Source organism: Haliotis cracherodii, unplaced genomic scaffold, assembly GCF_022045235.1.
Source record: "Haliotis cracherodii isolate W230 unplaced genomic scaffold, xgHalCrac1.p SCAF_12, whole genome shotgun sequence".
Classification (NCBI taxonomy): Eukaryota; Metazoa; Mollusca; class Gastropoda; order Lepetellida; family Haliotidae; genus Haliotis; species Haliotis cracherodii.
Window position 1 is genome coordinate 23290297 of NW_027266267.1, and position 21806 is coordinate 23312102.

At 40.3% G+C, this 21806-nt stretch overlaps 1 protein-coding gene across 1 annotated transcript; it reads left to right on the plus strand.

Annotated features, from left to right (window-relative positions):
* The first annotated feature begins 248 nt into the window (after positions 1 to 248).
* Positions 249 to 17401, plus strand: LOC139457668 (archaemetzincin-2-like). The gene is made up of 4 exons (XM_071239021.1): positions 249 to 406; positions 8755 to 8866; positions 12143 to 12659; positions 14330 to 17401. The coding sequence occupies exons 1-4, from the start codon at positions 344 to 346 to the stop codon at positions 14619 to 14621; spliced, it is 984 nt and encodes a 327-aa protein (XP_071095122.1). The 5' UTR covers positions 249 to 343; the 3' UTR covers positions 14622 to 17401.
* The last annotated feature ends 4405 nt before the right edge of the window (positions 17402 to 21806 follow it).

Here is a 21806-nt window from a genome sequence, read left to right on the forward strand (position 1 = left end):
AAAATAAAAATTCAAATTGGCAAAAAAGAAACTAATTTTGCTGGGGTTAGAGTCTTCGACGTCAGGACAGATCATCACTTTTTTTTTATGAACATGAGGGTCTGCCGGTTTTGAGTTTCAACTCCAAGCATGGTTGTAGCCACTTGTCCCAGTGGGGAGCTTTGACAGAGCTCCGCGACTCGGCGATCGCTGTGAGGAGCTTGGAAATGTAGGCGGAAGCTTGTTATATCAACAAGGGTGATTGTTGTATCACGCTTCGAAGTGAAGTTATGTATGTTTTGAGGACTAAAGAAACGATATTGACAGACTTCACGTATGCAGCAGTGAAATACCTCACGTAGACATGGCGAATTTTACTCGCATGTCTGATGACAAGTTGATAGACGCCATAGGACTCGTGGTTAAGGTTGGTCGTCTGTGTTTTCGTTCTCAATTTTCTTAGTCACACTTATATCATCAGCTGATCACGGGACTCAACATATTCATGTGATCTGATCTGGGCAAAACTAAACGGCATTGAAATGAGTAATTTACCTTGGCTCTGGGTACTCATGGGTGATATATTTGGGAACACAGTCGTTACAACGGGAACTAGGCAGGGTATGAAACTCCCAAACTTTACAGCAAGACCACAGGACTGGCTAGCTGAAATACTTGCCAGCCCTGACCAAAACCTGCCTGCCCACTATAATCATATGTTTCTCAGGATAATTTAATTAAAACTTTAAATCGAATTCATTGAACATGAAGTAATGCAAGAAAAGAAATAGCAAACACTTTTTAGGTCAGATTTGTATTTAATATCCTAGAATACATCATGTAAATAATGCTTATCATCGGGAAATATTTAGAATATTTTTACATATGAAATATAACCCGACCGTCGGGCAGGGGGATTTGAAAATCTGGCAGCCCGAGTTGAAATCAACCCGTCTTGGACGGTCGGGCAGGAAGGTATTTCGAACACTGCTCTATAGGTTGACCATTGTACCAACACTTACCGTATTGGACGTAATAAGCGCCCCGCTTTTCTAAGCACCCACGACGATATTTGCTAATATATTGGCTAGTCGCGACCACTGCGATATTTGCTAATATATTGGCTAGTGAACAATCCCAGTTAGCACCCCTTCAGTAGTATAGGTAATGGGGGTTCTGGCTCACTTCCACTGGAGCTGGATTTACATACCTATACTGCTACTACAGGAGGATTTTTTTATGCCAAAATGATTATGCGATTCAACGATAGTCATAAGTCGTATTAAAAGAAACATCAATATTAATTAATAATGGATAAAATTTACTATAGCCCACAAGGATATTGGAAAGGTGTAGGAGCAATAAAAAAATTAGCCACCGCGGCTAAGGTATCTAAAGGATGTGGCCAAGGATTGGTTAAAGAAACAAGCGATGTGGCAAATATATTTACCGGCACCGCGTTATATACCGAGGAAGAAGTTGACTTCTTATAGGCCTTCCAATCATCCCTCGTCATACACATGGGTTTCTTACACGATATTTTTTCCCTGATTATTCTCTCTTCATTTTGTAGATATTCTAGGAACTTTCCCGCTGCATCAGGACCTCTGTAAATCACGGGCTGGTTTGTTTTCCCATCATACCTTACAACTATATATCCAAACCCACAAGGAATATGTTCTTGAGTTTTGTACGTAAAACTATTATCTTGATTATTGCATTCAGTTTTTTCTATGGGTTTGATAAGTGCTTCGAAGTCGGCGTAAATTACGTACGGTACTGGCATTTGATTACAATTATGTTCAGATTTTAATATCAAGTGAAAACATGTCACCTGAAACAGTCTCGTGTGAAGTGGAGTGTTCCATTTGGTCACTGGGGGTTGTAAGGTTTATGTCTTGAAGACAATGTTATCTTCAGCGGTGTGTGTGTGTGTGGCTGAGTGGCTGTGTGTGTGTGTGAATGAGTGAGTGAGTGAGAGTGAGCGGTTGGGTGGGTGTCTGCTGTACCATAGTGAGGTAAAAATGAGAGAAGTTTTTATCTATTATGTAAGGTAAACGTTTATTTCAGTGAAATGAATGCCACCATACATGGAGTTGATGCAAAATGTATTGATTCCGGTTGATATCCCTATGCCTTTTCATATAAAGACCTGATCTTTAGTCATTTAGGCTAAACATCTTTCAAGGAAATTATTTCTCAAACACTTCCTCATAGGTTCAATGATAAAATCAATAACAGTTTGAATAGACTGAGTGCAATGTCCGTGACTACTTCAACATGACACTTCCTTCTGATTCCTACAACTACACCCAGAAGTTATTCATCCAGCAGGTGCAAACAAATCTGGATTTGAAAAAGTTGTTTTACTAGCACCTCAAAGTTTACGTTTTGGGGTAAATTTTGATACAACTAAAAGCAAAATGAATCCCAAAATATATTCCTTCTTGTAAGTGCCATGAGAATGTGAAACATCTGAACTGAGGAGTTGTCTCTTTAAAATTACATTATCTCCTGGTACAGACATAAGCTTGGCGTGCATACAACCTTGCTAAGACGTCATATTTGGCTATTAATCGATATCAAAACATGTCTGAAGAACTACAACTTGTTCACCCAATCAAGGTTTAAGCACGTCATAATCATTAATAGGCTTTAAAAATAACCTTGACACAGAATGATGCCTTCAAAGCATTACACACAAAATAATAGGGCTTTCCAAATCTGGCAAAACAATGATACAAACAGTCTTTGCCCATAAGTAAAATGTGTTTTTTTAAAAAGTGAAATCGGTTAAACAAAATATATGGAGCTCCGTTGCAAAACTTGTTGAAACATATTTAAACTGAAAATAGTTCCCTGAACAAGGTTTATCAGATATGATAAACTAAGGTTTGGTCAAATAAATCACAAAGTGTACCTACACTTGTTGCACCAATAAAACCTATCAGAAATATTATCACTCATCTTGTTTCAAGATGAACAATGACAAAGTATCACAAATGTATATAACATTCTTTTTTTAACAAAGTATGTCCTCAACAAGACAGAAGAGGAAGTGCATCTACACTCAAAGAAGCACTAGTGCTAAGCTGTCATACTGCATTAAACAGTTCCTGTTGTAGTGATATACTCCTACAAATTGCCCACTACATTATGTCTCAGTCACTCAGGCCACATGACCGTTTATTGTGACCACACTTGTCACACACTGAGCATTTTGCCTTCAGTACAACTCTTTTACAACATTCAAGGGATTCAAGCCTATTCTGTTTCAGAATGGGGGCGGTCGGGTAGCCTAGTGGTTAAAGCGTTCGCTCGTCACGCCGAAGACCCGGGTTCGATTCCCGACATGGGTACAATGTGTGAAGCCCATTTCTGGTGACCCCCGCCGTGATATTGCTGGAATATTGCTAAAAGCGGCGTAAAACCATACTCACTCACTCACTCACTGTTTCAGAATGATTTTTTTGAGAGCTTCCCTGCCCTTATGAGAAGTAGAGCGAAAATACCATTTAGTTGTATTGTCATTTAACTTTTCAAATCCTTGTTGGCTGAATGTCTCCAAATTACCATGTATTTTAAGCATATCTGTGATGTGGTATGCCAAAATATGCATATAAGGCGTCACATCTTTGCTTTGGTAAACAAGTCCAAAAGTGGCCACCCACCTTTTACATCTCTCATCAAGAGCTAAAACTTCACTCTGTTCAAATCTTTCTTATTTCTCAGTGTGTTCCGATTACAAATACCTTGGTACTGTAAGTTTTCCCGCTCTTTATCCGTTCTCCAGAGATCCATGTAACAATAGTATACATCACTATCGTCGATACTCAAAACCTCATTACCGCTAATTTTAATGGCGATTTTCTTAACGATAGCACGACCTATGTTCTGAACGGGCTCTCTGTTAATGTCGGTAGACTTCAAAATAATCATAAATGCTAGTCGGACAGTTCCCGGAACTAACACATCGTGTGCCCCAAGATTAGGAAAGCGAACCAGAAGTGTTTGATTCTGATCGATGGTACTAGGGTTATTAGTTATAGTTACAGATTGACGAATTGCTTTGACTCCTAATGGATCTCGAAGTCTACGTTGTGGGTTTAACTTGCGTCCGTATTGCGAAGACGTTATTATATTGAAAACATCTACCCTATGTTTAATATGAAAATGGATGATTTTGATCTAGATACCTTTGATGATATTGATAACCCGAATCCAATCGAAGAGGGTACTGATGAAACCAGCTTTGGTGGCACGAGACTTAACGATGAACTTTTAGAATCAACCGTCAAAGATTATTACGGTAACTTTAAAGATTATATCCCTACTGGTCATGAAAAATTAAAGTTTATGATAGATAGTAAAGGAATATTGCGACTGCGTGACCTTATGCATTCTCGTACTCGTAAGCCCCTAGCCTTGTCTATGATAGCCGCTAAAAAAGGCATCGGCTTTGTTCGTGATAAATTAGGTTTTGTGGACTACTCACGACTTCCAGCGAAGACTACTAAGGCTCTTGAGACTGTGCGTACTGAACTCAGTAACACAGATAATTTGGAAGCTTCCTCGATAGTGGCCTCGGACGGACTCGGAGAAATCTTAACCACCATTGATGATCCTCAGTTACAGGTTTCACCATCCTTAGAGTTCAGTATTAGGGAATTACGAGGTCTTGATAAGGCAATGCAAACAATACGGGGAGAACTCATCAATAATATAGCCAAGATATCCGAAATCGACAAGCATATAGTTTACGAGAAAACAAAACTCGAACAGGCGGGCGATGAGTTCAGTAGACGCCGCGTAGCGGAAAGATTACGTTACTTAGAAGACGAAAGATCGGCCCGCCTCGGGGCGGCTTCTTCTAATAGAGAGGCACTTCGTTCGCAAATCAGTCGAATTCGAGAAACTATCGATCGAGTCCTCAACGATGACACTACACTGGCCGATAAAATTAAAACATTGTTCAGAGAACAGGGAATAACAATTGCCAGTATTTTAACCGCATTGGGATTTATTATATCGACTTTGACTATCGCGTTAACCGGTACAGGTGGTACAGGTGGTAGTACACCGCCTACGTCGGATGGTATAAAAGAGTGGATAAAAAAGCATTTAAAAGCTTAAGGTTCAGCACTGGGAAAGCTCGCTGAGAAAGCTGCGGCCGCACTTCCCGGTATAATAGGGAGTATTGTTTCCTGGCTCTTGAATTTATTAGCTAAGACCGCCACTTGGCTTAGTCAAAACTTGTGGGGGGTGATCGTAGCAATTGCAGGGCTGTTGTACGTATTCGCTAAGAACTATTTAACCAAATCATGAGTAAACCAGCCGCGACTCCACCTCATACAAGCGCTGTTTTTTCATCGATATGTTGTTGATTTTTAGCCGCAATATGAGGTGGCACTTGTGCGTCAGTAGATGTTTTAGCGATAGTAGATAACTGTGGCTTGACTATTCCCTTTTCACCCGTGATAGTTATCATTATTATTTCGGTATTAATATCTAAATTTATACCTGGTTTTTGTTGATCGGTAGCAATAACAATTTTATTATTATAGACTATCACTTGACCGATCTTAAGTTCCATATTACTCGGAGACATGTATTTGAGTGTACTGTAATACATCTTGATAACGCTTTATAGACGATGGTATGTCAACTGGTGAATTCATGGCATCCTCCACGTTTGCGACAAACTGTTTTTGCGCATCAAGCGCTCCTCCCAGAACCGATAATGGACGTTCGTGTTTGCGATTGTGCACCGAGAATTGCCCATACATAAGTTCTTATCGTTTCATTAAATCTTACAACTCCTGGGTTAGTAAAATTATTTTCTGTTTTATCATTAAGAAATTCATTCCAAGCGTTTGCGGTATCGTTCATTTGTATAAATTTTGTAACTATATAAATTAAACCACTCTTAAAACTCATAATATCCCATCTCCAATCGTTACTCGAAGGTTCCCAGCCTTTATACCAATGGTGTTATTTTTAAAAATAATCAAACATTCTTGAGTAAGGTTTGCTGGTACGCACCAACTTAAAGAAATCAAATGAACCTTTTTTATTAACTTCTTTAACTAAATTATCCCTCTCTTCTTTGACGGTTATTTCCCCTGTGTAAGGAACACCAACCTGTACATATAGGATACTTAAGTGTGACACTCCATATTATAAATAATGGTTGATTCATCAGGCCCTGGAACGCTCAGACAATGTAATACAATTGCGCTTTCTGATCTCGGAGACACAGAAGGATTCGGTAGACCCGGTACCGATGGTAAGTTATACGCTTTACGCTTACAGGATAATGTATACAAGCGGAAAGAAGTTACATTCACTGGTAATCTGGGAGATTTAAGCGATGTCGACGTTAGTAGACTCCATAAAAACACTTTGTACAATATTATTCTCAACCATGATAATAAATGGACTATGGTCGAAGCAAACATCGAGTGGCTACTGAATATCGTCATTACCCCACCTTATGTGATGATGGGTAAAACGCATAATTTAACTAAGATAATAAATAGTGGCATCATACTCGCGGCTTATATCCCATCAAAACGAAAAAGTGTGTTAGTCTCCCCCCTGCCAGAAAACCCAGGTCATATTTTATATAGTCGTCTGGGCGTAAAAAAAGTTAGTTTAAATTTGGTTACTGAATTCGATGATATTAAAGTTAACTTGAGTGCAATACCTAATATTTCTACGCTTATTATTGAAGTCTTGTTCGGAGATGCACCGGAAGATGCCTTCGAAATATTACCAGGTCTATCGATTAAATGGCTAAAAAAACACGAGCGTCAACGTTGCAGTAATATTCACATCGGAGCATCACCCGTTGCAACCCTCGAGGGTATCCAAATTATTAAAAATGACAGCATTTCTCTTACTAAGATATTCTTGCTGTATAATATTAATTTAATAAGGTTGATGTATACTCTCAAAACATTTAAGCAAGACCAATTAAAGACTATTATATGACCGTAATATACACGATGGGTTTATATCCGGCGCTCGATGATACTGTTGATGGATTTCGATTACATCAAATAAGCGACATAAAACATCGAATAGAGAAGGATAGGGAGTTGAGACTTGGATTGTATAAAAAGTATCGCAGAGCTGTGAATGCTCTGGACGGAGTTGACACCTCGCTTGTAGCGGCTGGCATGGGACTCGGTGTAGCAGGTGTTGGTTTATTATCAACTATAATCGCCACGCCTATCGTGCTCGGCATGGAAATAGCCGCTGGAGTCTCGGGACTGGCAGGAATATCGATAAAATTCATTTCTCGTAGGTTGCAAAAGAAAGCATTAAAACACGATAAGATTCGGATACTCGCCGAAGCAAAGTTGAGCAGCATTGAGGATCATATTTCGACAGCAATGGCTGACTGTAAGATATCCAAGGAGGAGTTTCGTTTAGTATTGTCAGAACTCACCAAATACAATGCAATGAAGCATGAGATTCGATCAAAATCTCATAAGACCAGTGGTATTAGCAGAGACGAGAAAAAAAAGTTCATAGAACAGGGGAGGCAACAAGCGCGTCAATTATTCCGTGCCAAAACCAAAGAACTGGTTGGAGATTAAAAACAGATTGCTTACTATCGTTAGATCACATTTAGACAAATGCTTACATAAATATATAATAATGGAAAAAGCTATTAAATGGAGAGAATTACCACAAGGTTTTTATTATATCAGTGATGTCAAACCAACCAAATACGGTTATCAATTGTTTCTTATCAATTTTTGTAGTTATATAGTCTCGGCTCCTAGTAAAATGAACGAAGAACTTAATAAAAATGTTGAATATCGCTTTATCGATAAAAATAATAAAGAATATTTTCATTATTATATAGGCTCATCTGAACCATTGATTGGCTCCAGGTGGTGGTGAGCTGGAGCCAATTTAACTCAATCTCATGACTGTCGTTGAATCGCATAATCATTTTGGCATAACAAAATCCTCCTGTAGTAGCAGTATAGGTATATAAATCCAGCTCCAGTGGAAGTGAGCCAGAACCCCCATTACCTATACTACTCCTTCCAATGGATCAATGTGCACAAGGCTTATTTATTCTCGTATAATGGGTGTGTTATATGCATCCTTAATCATGGGAAATCAAATTCTGGGAAAATATATCTGTCGAATATAAACATTTCAGGCTGTCAGCATAAACCACAAAATTTACGATCTCAGCAATATTACACTCAGCAATATTCCAGCTATATGATGGCGGTCTGTAAATAATCGAGGCTGGACCAGACAATCCAGTGATTGAGATCATGAGCATCGATCCACTCAATGGGATACGATGACATGCATCATCAACAAACCTTATCTAGTTAGTCGCCTCTTACAATAAGCACGCTTGCCTTTTACGCCATGAATGGGTTGCTGAAGACCTAAGAATATAAATGATTAGATTTGATGAGACGACTTTGCTCTCTCTTTAAGTACACATGGACATGCCATAATATTGTGGATAATTCATCGTGGGGCCCAGGGGTTCCGGACTCCCCCCCCCCCTTTTGAAAACTAAATGTAGACAGGATTTTGTTATTGAACCCTTTTTTTTCCATTTTTGGTAATAAACAGGCTGCACTTTTCATTCCCATTTCAAATCGAGTTTGTGTCCCAAGTGGAATAATTTTAACCTATCCTGAGACATTAAACTTGAGTTATATCCGTGATAGCCCTCTTAAAATGAAAAAAAATATGTTTGTTTTCACCTCCTTTTTTATATTTTCCAATCAGATGGACGATGGAACAAAACGAGGACGGTTTGGAAGCTATGAGTTGAAGTATGAAGAGCATTATGTTCTGCGATCACAGGACACACACAGCCTGGTGAAGTTCTTCATACCAGGTAGTAACTAGAGGTCAAATGATACAGTGGGCCACGATAAGGCAGTATCCCGATACTATGGGTGTGATACCATTTGTATCTCGATACAGAGGTTTTATTTCATAAGTTGATATTCTTTCTTTTCACAGTTGAATAACAACCCTGAATTTGTATTTGAATTTCAGAGATCAAAAATGGAATATTGCAGAGCAGAAAAATATCGGCTAGAGGGCGCTGTGAATAGTATGCTATTTATAGCCAACTGTGAAATACTAAACAACCTGCATCAGCTGGTTTTTTAACTGTTTTGTTTAGCCTTTGAAATCTGTTATTATTCGCGTTTTTAGACTAATATGTGTCGTTAAATGTAATTCATTGTATTTATCGTGATACAGAGGTTGTAATTTGATGTTGGCCTTGTATCGGGATACAATACTTTATCACTATATCGTTACGATTCTGGTAGAATTTTAACCTTATAATTCCTTCTTGTGAGTGAGTATGGTTTTACACCACTTTTAGCAATATTCTAGCAACATCACGGCTGGGGACGCCAGAAATGGGCTTCACACATTGTACCCATGTGGGGTATCGAACCCTTGTCTTCGGCGTGATGAGCTAAAGGTTTGATAACAATTAGGCCACCCCACTTCCCCTCTTCTTGTGAGCGGGGCGGTCAGGTAGCCTAGTGGTTAAAGTGTTCGCTCGTCACGCCGAAGACTCGGGTTCGATTCCCGACATGGGTACAATGTGTGAAGCCCATTTCTGGTGTCCCCCGCCGTGATATTGCTGGAATGTTGCTAAAAGCGGCGTAAAACCATCCTCACTCACTCACTCACTCTTCTTGTGAGCAGTGTCTCTGGGTATCAAATGATGCGGCACAAGTCAATTAAACTGGCAAATCTCAGAGGCTTCTGCCAGGTTATGAATCCTAGATTCAACCTGGTAATATGTCAAATTTTGTCAGAACCATACCCAAACTAGAGGGTTTCAACAAAGTGGTAAACGGCTGCATCTGATAGTTGTCCGTTGTCTACAGGCTTCTTTCACATCATGCTGACACGCTTCGATATAAATGAAATGTATTTCAAAACTTTAAGCCCAACTGGGTCATGACGCCGAAGTGAGTGAGTGAGTATGGTTTTACGCCGCTTTTAGCAATATTCTAGCAACATCACGGCTGGGGACGCCAGAAATGGGCTTCACACATTGTACCCATGTGGGGTATCGAACCCTTGTCTTCGGCGTGATGAGCTAAAGGTTTGATAACAATTAGGCCACCCCACTTCCCCTCTTCTTGTGAGCGGGGCGGTCAGGTAGCCTAGTGGTTAAAGTGTTCGCTCGTCACGCCGAAGACTCGGGTTCGATTCCCGACATGGGTACAATGTGTGAAGCCCATTTCTGGTGTCCCCCGCCGTGATATTGCTGGAATGTTGCTAAAAGCGGCGTAAAACCATCCTCACTCACTCACTCACTCTTCTTGTGAGCAGTGTCTCTGGGTATCAAATGATGCGGCACAAGTCAATTAAACTGGCAAATCTCAGAGGCTTCTGCCAGGTTATGAATCCTAGATTCAACCTGGTAATATGTCAAATTTTGTCAGAACCATACCCAAACTAGAGGGTTTCAACAAAGTGGTAAATGGCTGCATCTGATAGTTGTCCGTTGTCTACAGGCTTCTTTCACATCATGCTGACACGCTTCGATATAAATGAAATGTATTTCAAAACTTTAAGCCCAACTGGGTCATGACGCCGAAGTGAGTGAGTGAGTATGGTTTTACGCCGCTTTTAGCAATATTCCAGCAATATCACGGTGGGGGACACCAGCAATGGGCTTCACACATTGTACCCATGTCGGGAATCGAACCAGGGGTCTTCGGCGTGACGAGCCAACGCTTTAACCACCAGGCTACCCGACCGCCCCCATGACGCCGAAGACGTTGGTTTATTCCACACCCGAGTACAATGTGTGAAACCCATTCCTGATGTTTTCTGCTGAAATAACGCCAGAAGCGGTGTAAGGCCAAACTTACTCACTCGGTAAACCCAACTAACACACTCACTAATGTAAACAGTACAGGCTTCAAAGTTTAAGTTTTTTCCAAGTAGCCATATGGCTACAAGTATTTTTTTCCCAGGTAGCCAGTGGTAAAATCAAGAAGTCAAGCCAATATTGAAGGTAGCCAAAAGCATTTGAAAGGATCTTTTATGAAATAACTATTATAATACGTACAAGTCATAGCACTAGTCTTGGAATTGTATATAAGGGGAAACAGTACTTGAGTTTTGTTATTTGTGATTCAAACAATGATGCAATTTATGTTACTAGATTATTTAGGTATATCCTTGCTTATCCAATGAGCATTGTCAACTGAAATAAGATACTAATTACATGAATATTTCTGTATTTCTGTTCATTGTCGACTTGAGGAGGAATTATACGCGAGTACAATTATTAGCAGACATGTTTTCCACAATCAGCTATTATCTATTTTTGTGTCTACAAATGTGAAGCAATAGAATTTAGTCACCACAAGATATTTTTCTAGGTACTCATTTGGCTACCTCTGAATTTTAGACTAGACAAATTGAAATTTAGGTCGAATTGGTGACCGTTTTAGTTGCAACTTTGAGGCCTGCTGTAGAGCCAACACACCACCCACTCACTCAGTCACTCGCTCACAACCACACACAAAATTAGAAAATATATATCTTCAACAGGATGATTGACAGGAGGCATACAATTCTGGAAGGTCTTTATATAAGAAGGAACACATACAGTCAAGTCTTGTTTATCCGACACTCGTTAATCCGACAATCAGCTTTATCCGACACCATTCCGGACTATGCTTTTTAAAGTATTTTGAATAAGTCATACAGTTCGTAACAGTTGTTTTGTGTAAAACTTTAGAGGTTGCTTGATTAGAAAACATATTCCGCCAACAATGTAACATAACAATATGAATATTCATTTTAGATTTTTTATTACGTGTTTGAAACTAATCTATCGTGTAGTTGTCCAATCCTCGATCACGAACCTTGATACTTCTAAATTTCGTTTATCCGACATACTCGTTACTCCGACAAAATCATATGCAACCATCGATGTCAGATTAACGGGACTTGACTGTATATGAGTTATATAAAAAATATAAATATAATGATGTGAGTCAGGTGAAGAGTGAGGAAGGCAGGTTGAAATCTGAAAATTATTTTTTAAAGGCCTTTGGAATAAAAATTATGTTTTGTGCATATTCTTTTAAAGCTGTCAGCTAAATATAGCTTTTCCCTTCAGATGTCAAGTCATTTCAAGCAATGAACCAACCCAGCTCTTCTGATTGGTTGAGCCAACACAAAGAATCAGAGCAGACATTTCATGACTTTCTCGCATCCACCCACTACACCCCAGACTGTGTGAGACATCGAATCTACATCCAGCCTTTCAGCATTGATGAAGAGCAGGTGCCACCAGAAATACTCACCGCTGTACAATCATACTCCCATATATTCTTTGGAATGGATGTGGAAGTCCTCACTCCCATTTCGCTGAAGGGGGACGTTCCTGAACGGGTGAACGCTTATTCCAGGACCTTGCAGGTAGATGCAATGGTTGTGTTGAGTAGACTGGTGAAACTGGTAAGGAAAGATGCAATCTGTGTGGTGGGGATCACTCTATGTGATCTCTACCCCGAGGAAGACTGGAACTTTGTGTTCGGGGTATCCAGCTGCGCTGCGCGATGCGGTGTGCACTCCCTGGCTCGTTACCTTGACAACTTCGGGATGCAGAAAACTAGCATGTTTGACAACAGAGGGTAAGATAAACCATGAATACGTCTCTGTTTCTGTTGTCATATTGGCTTTAGTGAGTGAGTGAGTGAGTTGGGTTTTAACGCCGCTTTTAACAGTATTCCAGTTATGTCACGGCGTGTCAGCTTAATGTGGGAGGAAAGCCTGAAGTGATGCAGGTCTCAGACGTTTACCACTTCGGTGAAACCCACGAGCACGGGTATGGTGCTGACACAACCTACAAACATAATCGGGGTGAACCTGGATTCGAACCCACAATCATAGGTTTCTTGCGTGCTCAAGAGATGCAACTCTGCACAGCACATCGCGGCCCCTTAGAGGACTGGGCCACCCGTGCCCCCCATATTGGTTTTAGATTGCAAACTAACGGAAAAGTCCCCAACTTTTCCCTCACATTTTCTCTGTACCATTTACTTGTTTGTTGAAATGAAGTATAGTGTTCCTGTAGGTTTTTGAAACTGCCAGTCCTGTTGGACTGGCAAATTACCAGTCCCCACTAATTTTTGTAAGTCTGAATGAAACTTATGAAACTTACCTGGTCATAATTCTTTCAACATCATATTCAATGCACATGTGATCTACATGTCATTTATGCAAAGTTCAGTCACAATTTTCTCTTTCATTTTAATAAGGGGCGGTCGGGTAGCCTAATGGTTAAAGCGTTCGCACATCACGCCGAAGACCCCGGTTCGAATCCCCCACATGGGTACAATGTGTGAAGCCCATTTCTGGTGTCCCCTGCCGTGATATTGCTGGAATATTGCTAAAAGCCTCGTAAAACCGAACTCACTCACTCACTCACTCATTTTAATATTTCGAGACGAAATCTCTACAAATTTCTTTTTAACGTTGAAGCACAGCAAAAAGTTATTACCCTGCACTAAAATTCAACAAGGGAAATCCTAATGGTAACAGACAAGCTGACTTCGTTAAAAACTATACTTATATGAAAATTGCTTATATTTTGTTTTGTTTAGTAACAAAGATTTTATAAGGTACTTTATTTGCCGGTCCACAGGGACTGGCAGTCACTTGAAGTACTGGTCTAAGCCTAACTATACCGGTAAAAAAATGCCGTGAACATAACACTTGATTTCACCTCATTCACAAGTCCTTGTTTTAGCCCCTTAATGCTCACTCACCAAACCACTCACTCACTCACAAACACAACCACTCACTCACTCACATCCACCTAACCAGCCACCCACCCACTCACTTAGTCACTCACTCAAACACAACCACTCACTCAACCTCCTCATTTATTCACTCTCACCCACTCACTCAGTCACTCTTTAACAAACACAACCACTCACTCACTCACTCACTCACCAAACCACTCACTCACTCACAAACACAACCACTCACTCTCTCACTCACTCACATCCACCTAACCACCCACTCACTCAGTCACTCGCTCACAAACACAACCACTCACTCACTCACTAACTCACCAAACCACTCACTCACTCACAAACACAACCACTCACTCTCTCACTCACTCACATCCACCTAACCACCCACTCACTCAGTCACTCTCTCACTCACTCACATCCACCTAACCACCCACTCACTCAGTCACTCGCCCACAAGTCACTCACTCACAAACACAACCACTCACTCAACCTCCTCATTTATTCTCACTCACTCACTCACTCCTGCTGTTTCTTCCCGACAGTGACAGCTTGCTGCTGGTCCGAGCCTGCAAGAACCTGTGCCATGAAATGGGTCACATGTTTGGCCTGTCTCACTGTGTCCACTTCAAGTGCCTGATGAACGGATCTAACCACCTGCAGGAGTTGGACTTGTCCCCAGTTTTCCTCTGCCCGGTGTGTCTGAGAAAACTCCACTACTCATGTGACTTTGCCATGTCTCAACGGTACGAGAAGATGTTGGACTTCTGGACCAGCTACAGCGCACCAGATGAGGTGTGCTGGCTGAGGCGCAGGATCTCATTTCTGGAGGATTAAGATAGGGAATGGTATGATGAGGGTTTGAAAGGTACCGGCCAACACCCAAAGTTGTCCCTTGAACTCACTGCCTAAATGACATGTCTTGGAGAAAGGTCAAGTCATCAATACAAACGACGCAGGATCTCAATCCTGGAGGCTTAAGATAGGGAATGGTATGATGAGAGTTTGAAAGGTACCAGCCAACACCCCAACATGTCTCTTGTCTATTGACATGCCTTGGAGAAAGGTCAAGCCACCTATGGAATCAACAAACAGCTGATTTACATAGATCAAGCAATTATGTGATGAATCTAATATACAATGACAAAGTGAACCATGTCTCATCTTTGAAATCTATTATCTGTTAATCAAAGCAAGGACATTACTATGGGTCAGATCTAGAGCAACAGTTAAGCAGCATAATTGCGTAAAATACCCCCCCCCAAAAAAATATCCCAAACCCAAATTAATTAACTTGCGTACAAAAAACCCATGCATTATATGAAAAACCCAAATGTATAAAAACGGCACGCGTAAATACCCAAGGAAGCTCTTTCAGCACGCGTTCAAAGGAGCTAATTTCTGAAACACAATTACGGGCTAATTTACTTTCCGAGTAAGCCTATATATATTTAGAACAGTTATATACTGAACCGCAAAAGACATGTCACCCCAAGTAACATTGCAGGAAAAGTTGTCATTTAAATATCTGGGTAATTTTTGTCAAAGTTCCTAAAATTTAACATTACCTTGTCTGGAAAAATGAAATATGATTTGGTGCCACCAGCAGTGGAGAAGAGTCCTCTTCTCAAACGATAGCCGTTACTGTATCTCAACAGCAGATGGCAGAGAGAGAGTCTGGCGCGCCATGGAGAACGTTGTTGATAGAGACTCGTGGGGTGGTCAGAGCATCATGGTGTGGGGTGGAATTGGCCTTGCGCAGAGGGTCGGCCCTGTGGTCTTCCAGAACATCTGTCCAGGGAAAGGCAATGGTGTCACAGCAGCTCGATACATTGATCAAGTCTTGAGACCACACGCCATACCTCATTTTGCATGTTGCTGCAACCACAAGTTTCAGCATGATAACACCCATGCCTACACTCCGAGAGCAACAAGAGACTTCCTCCAGCAGAATGGCATCAGAACCATGCAGCGGCCTGCCCTCAGTCCCGATTTAAATCCCATTGAGTACCTGTGGGATGAGATTCAAACACGGCTGAATAACGTCCGACCAAGGCCGACAACTGCAGCTGAACTACATCAGGCATTCCTCGGAGTGTGGGCTCAAGATACTGACTTGTGATGCCATTTGCTCTGAGACTAAAGTTGTGTTTCACTTTAAGAACATTTGACACTTTAATTTCAAACTTGATGATCAGTTTGGCCAAGTTTCATCTTTTTAATATGTCTAAAAGTATATTTACAGTGTTTGGACAAATAAGGTTTCTCATATATCTATCCATGGTGATGTTTCTTTTGCAGTTCAGTATACATCTGAAACATTATTTCATTTTTTTTTAAATCTTACCTTGATCACTAATTTTGGGAAAAACCCAATAGATTGATGAATAGATGAGTGAATAAATATTGGTTACCCAATGAAAAATATAATAAATAATTTAGACTAGATACCCCAGAATAAAAACTCAATTGCTCAAAATATTGTCTGGAGCTCTAATGGGTGTCATCATATATATTTAAATTGATTAATTAATCTTCATTGGTAATTTTGATTATACACCTACATGATGATCTTATTTTCATTAATCGATATTTTGATATATTGGGATACTTTTGAGAAAACGTCCAAACAATGCCACATTACCAGACTTATTCTGTGGACATTCAGGTCTTCCAGTCCAGCTATGAACTGCACAGGTGGCCCAGTAGTCTAAGCTGCTGAAACTTGCTGTCAGAGTTGCTTATGATTGTGGGTTCGAATCCCAGATCGAACCTAAATTTCTTTTGTTGTCATGCTCGTGGGTTTCACTGACATGCATGACTTTTGGCTTCCCTGCCACATGAAGTTTGCATGCCATGATATAACTGGCATACTGTTCAAAGCATAATTGGAACACACTATTTTTAGTATATATCTTTTTCATATTTTAGTGAGTTGTGCCTAACACCGCTTTTAACTGTATTCCAGTTATATCACGGCATGTCAGCTTAATGTGGGAGGAAAGCCTGAAGTGATGCAGGTCTTAGACCATTATTACCACTTGGTGAAACCCACGAGCACAGGCATGGTGCTGACAAACCTAGAAACATAATTGGGATTCAAACCCACAATCATAGGTTTCTAGCGTGCCCAAGGGACGAAACTGTGCACTGCGAAATGCAGCACCCTAGTCGACTGGGCCACCCACGCCCCCTTTTATATTTTAACCAACCAATAGCTTGGTAGAAATTAAAATTGAAATAATTGGTTTTGTTTTTAATTTTGATTAAGGTTCAGTATTTCAGTGTATCAGCAACAAATAACTGTATATAGTGCAATAAGTTATTTTTGTTTTAATAATAATGTATTCAAGCATTTACTGTTTCAGAGAAAGTTAAATTGATCTCATTATGAGTTGTTTGTAGAGAGTGTGTGTGAGTGAGTGAGTGAGTGAGTGAGTCAGGTTGGTGGGGTAGCTGAGTGGTTAATGTGTTGGCCTGTCAAGACAAAGGCTGGGTTCGACTCCCCACATGGGTACAATGTGTGAAGTCCATATCTGGTGTCCCCCGTTGTGATATTGCTGGAATATTGCTAAAAGTGTAAAACTCCCTCACTCTAATCAGTCAGAAATGAAGATGTGAGGAAAATAGATATGAGTTCAAGTAAATTTTATAATTTGACCCTGATTGGCTGAATCCATTAACAGTGAGTGGGTGAGTTGGGTCCGGAAAATTTAAAATCCCAATCGGACATTTACATTTATGCCACGCCCCCTTCAAACAGCGTGTTTTAGTACGACTTTTTACACACAAATTACAAGTTGTTACGTATTCATAATATGATGAATTATGAATTGTTTCAATTTAAATTGTTTAATTCACCGGACAATTAATAACAAATAATATCATTTTAGATATATATGGAAAACATACGTTTGTTTCTGTTATAATAACGATCTGTCAACGTAGTGAACGGTCTAACTAATATTCATGAGTCTGCTCAAGTGTACGCGTTGTAACATTTGGATCGAGACTATTATCCCATATTTGGTTATCACGTGACCTCACGGGAAAAGTTGTTTTTTTTAAGCTAAAGATTATTTAAAAACAAGACAGATAATATAAACATAAATCCTAAACTATCGATGATATCAATAGTTATTTGAATACTTTTTCATCTGTACTTAATTATTGACCACAAACAAATTTGATATCGATCGTCACAGAAAGCAAAATGGCGGTCAATCAACATTCAATATACGACTGGCTACTGAAAACAATAAAATCTGCAAATCCTCGTTGTATGTCAACCAAGTGAAAGTCGTTAGCCACGACTTAGAAAATGATCATTCAGACTTTGAGGGTTTGGCAGATCCGCTCGACTGATCTGCATCGGTCGACTGGCTGTCGTCACGCTTTCGCTTCTTGACTGAGGTTACGTATCGTAGCATTGTGAGGATAATGAGGTACATCGATGATGAAAGGTATTTTTGTACAGTTCTAAACACATTTTACTCAAATTAACAAGATGTTCTCAGTAATAAATCCTCGATTAATCAGTGTCAACTCAGTTTATTGCCTATTACAGTGATTGACCGATTGGACTATCATTGTCGGTACGATGTATTTACAGCAATCAAAACAAACAAAGCTTGTCAGTGTAGATAATCTTCATTGTGTTACAACTGCAGACAGAAATTGCCCAGTCCTAACTGTTGATCATGTCCGGTCAAATTTAAGAATGTCCGGACAATACTTTTTAAAATTTCCGGACAGAAAAATTTAAATGTCCGGTAAGCAATATTTTAGACCGGACATTTGAGATTCCCAATCGGACATGTCCGGCGCATATGACGGTTTCCGGACCGTTTTATGCCACTTTTAACTCTATTCCATTTATATCGCGGCGTGTTGGCTTAATGTGGGAGGAAAGCCCGAAGTGATGCAGGTCTCAGACGTTTACCACTTTCAGTGAAACCCACGAGCATGGGTATGGTGCTGACAAACCTAGAAACATAATCGGGGTGAACCGGGATTCCAACCCACAATCATAGGTTTCTGGCTTGCCCAAGGGACGCAACTCTGCACACCGAATTTCAGCTCCTTAGACGACTGGGCCACTCGTGCCCCCGAATCCATCAACAGAATATGTAATACAGTGTTGTATCAGTGTGATTGTTTGTGGCTGCAGATGCCACTCATCAGTAATGTTTCTACTGTTGCCTTATTTATTTTCATCAGTATATATCCAACACATCTCGCTTAGTTTAAATGTGAAACAAATTGGACATACAGGACCTTTATGCAATTTAGGATTACAGAATCAATACAGTAAGTCAGGAAAGAAGGAAGGTAGTTGGAACAAGGTATTACACAGAAATGGTCACTAGCTTCAAGATACACGGAATGAAAGGAGCCCCAAATCCACATGTAAAGGTTGATCCAGTGATTGCGGGTAAAGAGTGAGAGATGGAGTTAGATGTTTATTTATTCAGTGATTATCTTACCATTTTGCCCGTTTGATGCTAAAATACTTGAGAGTGATTAGTAATTAATTATAATACATTTGTTATCATGCAATAAATACATAGTCTAACCAAGGACTTTTTTTCTTGGATTAGTTTATTCTTGTCATGTACAGGGCGGTGCGGTAGCCTTGTGAATAAAGCAGTGGCTCGTCATAATACAGGCTTGGGTTTGTTGAAGCCATCTCTTGGTGTCCCTCTGCCGTACGGTGTGTGGAATATTCCAAATACAGCGTCGTATCACACCCTGTGCATCTATATTCTGTTTGTAATAGACCTCACTCACATGTAAGATGTTACTGTGACTGTACCAGCTCCCCAATCTTTTGAAACATCTGCCATAGGTAATGTTTTCGATTCATGTAATTGAATTATTGAAACATTTACCTACGAAGCTTGTTGCAAGCTTTCATACTCATAACAAACTTTCATACTCATATAACAAACTTTCATACTCACCTAAAAAGCTTTCATACTCCTATAACAAGCGTCCATGCTCCTACAAGAAGCTTTCATGCTCCTACAACAGGCTTTCATGCTCCTACAACAAGCTTCCATGCTCATATAACAAGCTTTCATACTCCTACAACAAGCTTTCATACTCCTACAACAAGCTTTCATACTCCTACAACAAGCTTTCATACTCACACAACAAGCTTTCATACTCCTACAACAAGCTTTCATACTCCTACAACAAGCTTTCATACTCCTACAACAGGCTTTCATACTCCTACAACAAGCTTTCATACTCCTACAACAAGCTTTCATGCTCCTACAACAAGCTTTCATGCTCCTACAACAGGCTTTCATGCTCCTACAACAGGCTTTCATGCTCCTACAACACGCTTTCATGCTCCTACAACAAGCTTCCATGCTCCTACAACAAGCTTTCATGCTCCTACAACAAGCTTTCATGCTCCTACAACAAGCTTTCATGCTCCTACAACACGCTTTCATGCTCCTACAACAAGCTTTCATACTCCTACAACAAGCTTTCATGCTCCTACAACAAGCTTTCATGCTCCTACAACAAGCTTTCATGCTCCTACAACACGCTTTCATGCTCCTACAACACGCTTTCATGCTCCTACAACAAGCTTTCATACTCCTACAACAAGCTTTCATACTCCTACAACAAGCTTTCATGCTCCTACAACAAGCTTTCATACTCCTACAACAAGCTTTCATGCTCCTACAACAAGCTTTCATACTCCTACAACAAGCTTTCATGCTCCTACAACAAGCTTTCATGCTCCTACAACAAGCTTTCATGCTCCTACAACAAGCTTTCATGCTCCTACAACACGCTTTCATGCTCCTACAACAAGCTTTCATGCTCCTACAACAAGCTTTCATACTCCTACAACAAGCTTTCATGCTCCTACAACAAGCTTTCATGCTCCTACAACACGCTTTCATGCTCCTACAACAAGCTTTCATGCTCCTACAACAAGCTTTCATGCTCCTACAACAAGCGTTCATGCTCCTACAACACGCTTTCATGCTCCTACAACAAGCTTTCATGCTCCTACAACAAGCTTTCATGCTCCTACAACAAGCTTTCATGCTCCTACAACAAGCTTTCATGCCCCTACAACACGCTTTCATGCTCCTACAACAAGCTTCCATGCTCCTACAACAAGCTTTCATGCTCCTACAACAAGCTTTCATGCTCCTACAACAAGCTTTCATGCTCCTACAACAAGCTTTCATGCTCCTACAACAAGCTTTCATGCTCCTACAACAAGCTTCCATGCTCATATAACAAGCTTTCATACTCCTACAACAAGCTTCCATGCTCATATAACAAGCTTTCATACTCCTACAACAAGCTTTCATGCTCCTACAACAGGCTTTCATGCTCCTACAACAGGCTTTCATGCTCCTACAACAAGCTTTCATGCTCCTACAACAAGCTTTCATGCTCCTACAACAAGCTTTCATGCTCCTACAAGAAGCTTTCATGCTCCTACAACAGGCTTTCATGCTCCTACAAGAAGCTTTCATGCTCCTACAACAAGCTTTCATGCTCTTACAACAAGCTTTCATGCTCACACAACAAGCTTTCATACTCCTACAAGAAGCTTTCATACTCCTACAACAAGCTTTCATGCTCCTACAACAAGCTTTCATGCTCCTACAACAGGCTTTCATGCTCCTACAACAGGCTTTCATGCTCCTACAACACGCTTTCATGCTCCTACAACAAGCTTTCATGCTCCTAAAACAAGCTTTCATGCTCCTACAACAAGCTTTCATGCTCCTACAACACGCTTTCATGCTCCTACAACAAGCTTCCATGCTCCTACAACAAGCTTTCATGCTCCTACAACAAGCTTTCATGCTCCTACAACAAGCTTTCATGCTCCTACAACAAGCTTTCATGCTCCTACAACAAGCTTTCATGCTCCTACAACAAGCTTTCATGCTCCTACAACAAGCTTTCATGCTCCTACAACAAGCTTTCATGCTCCTACAACAAGCTTCCATGCTCATATAACAAGCTTTCATACTCCTA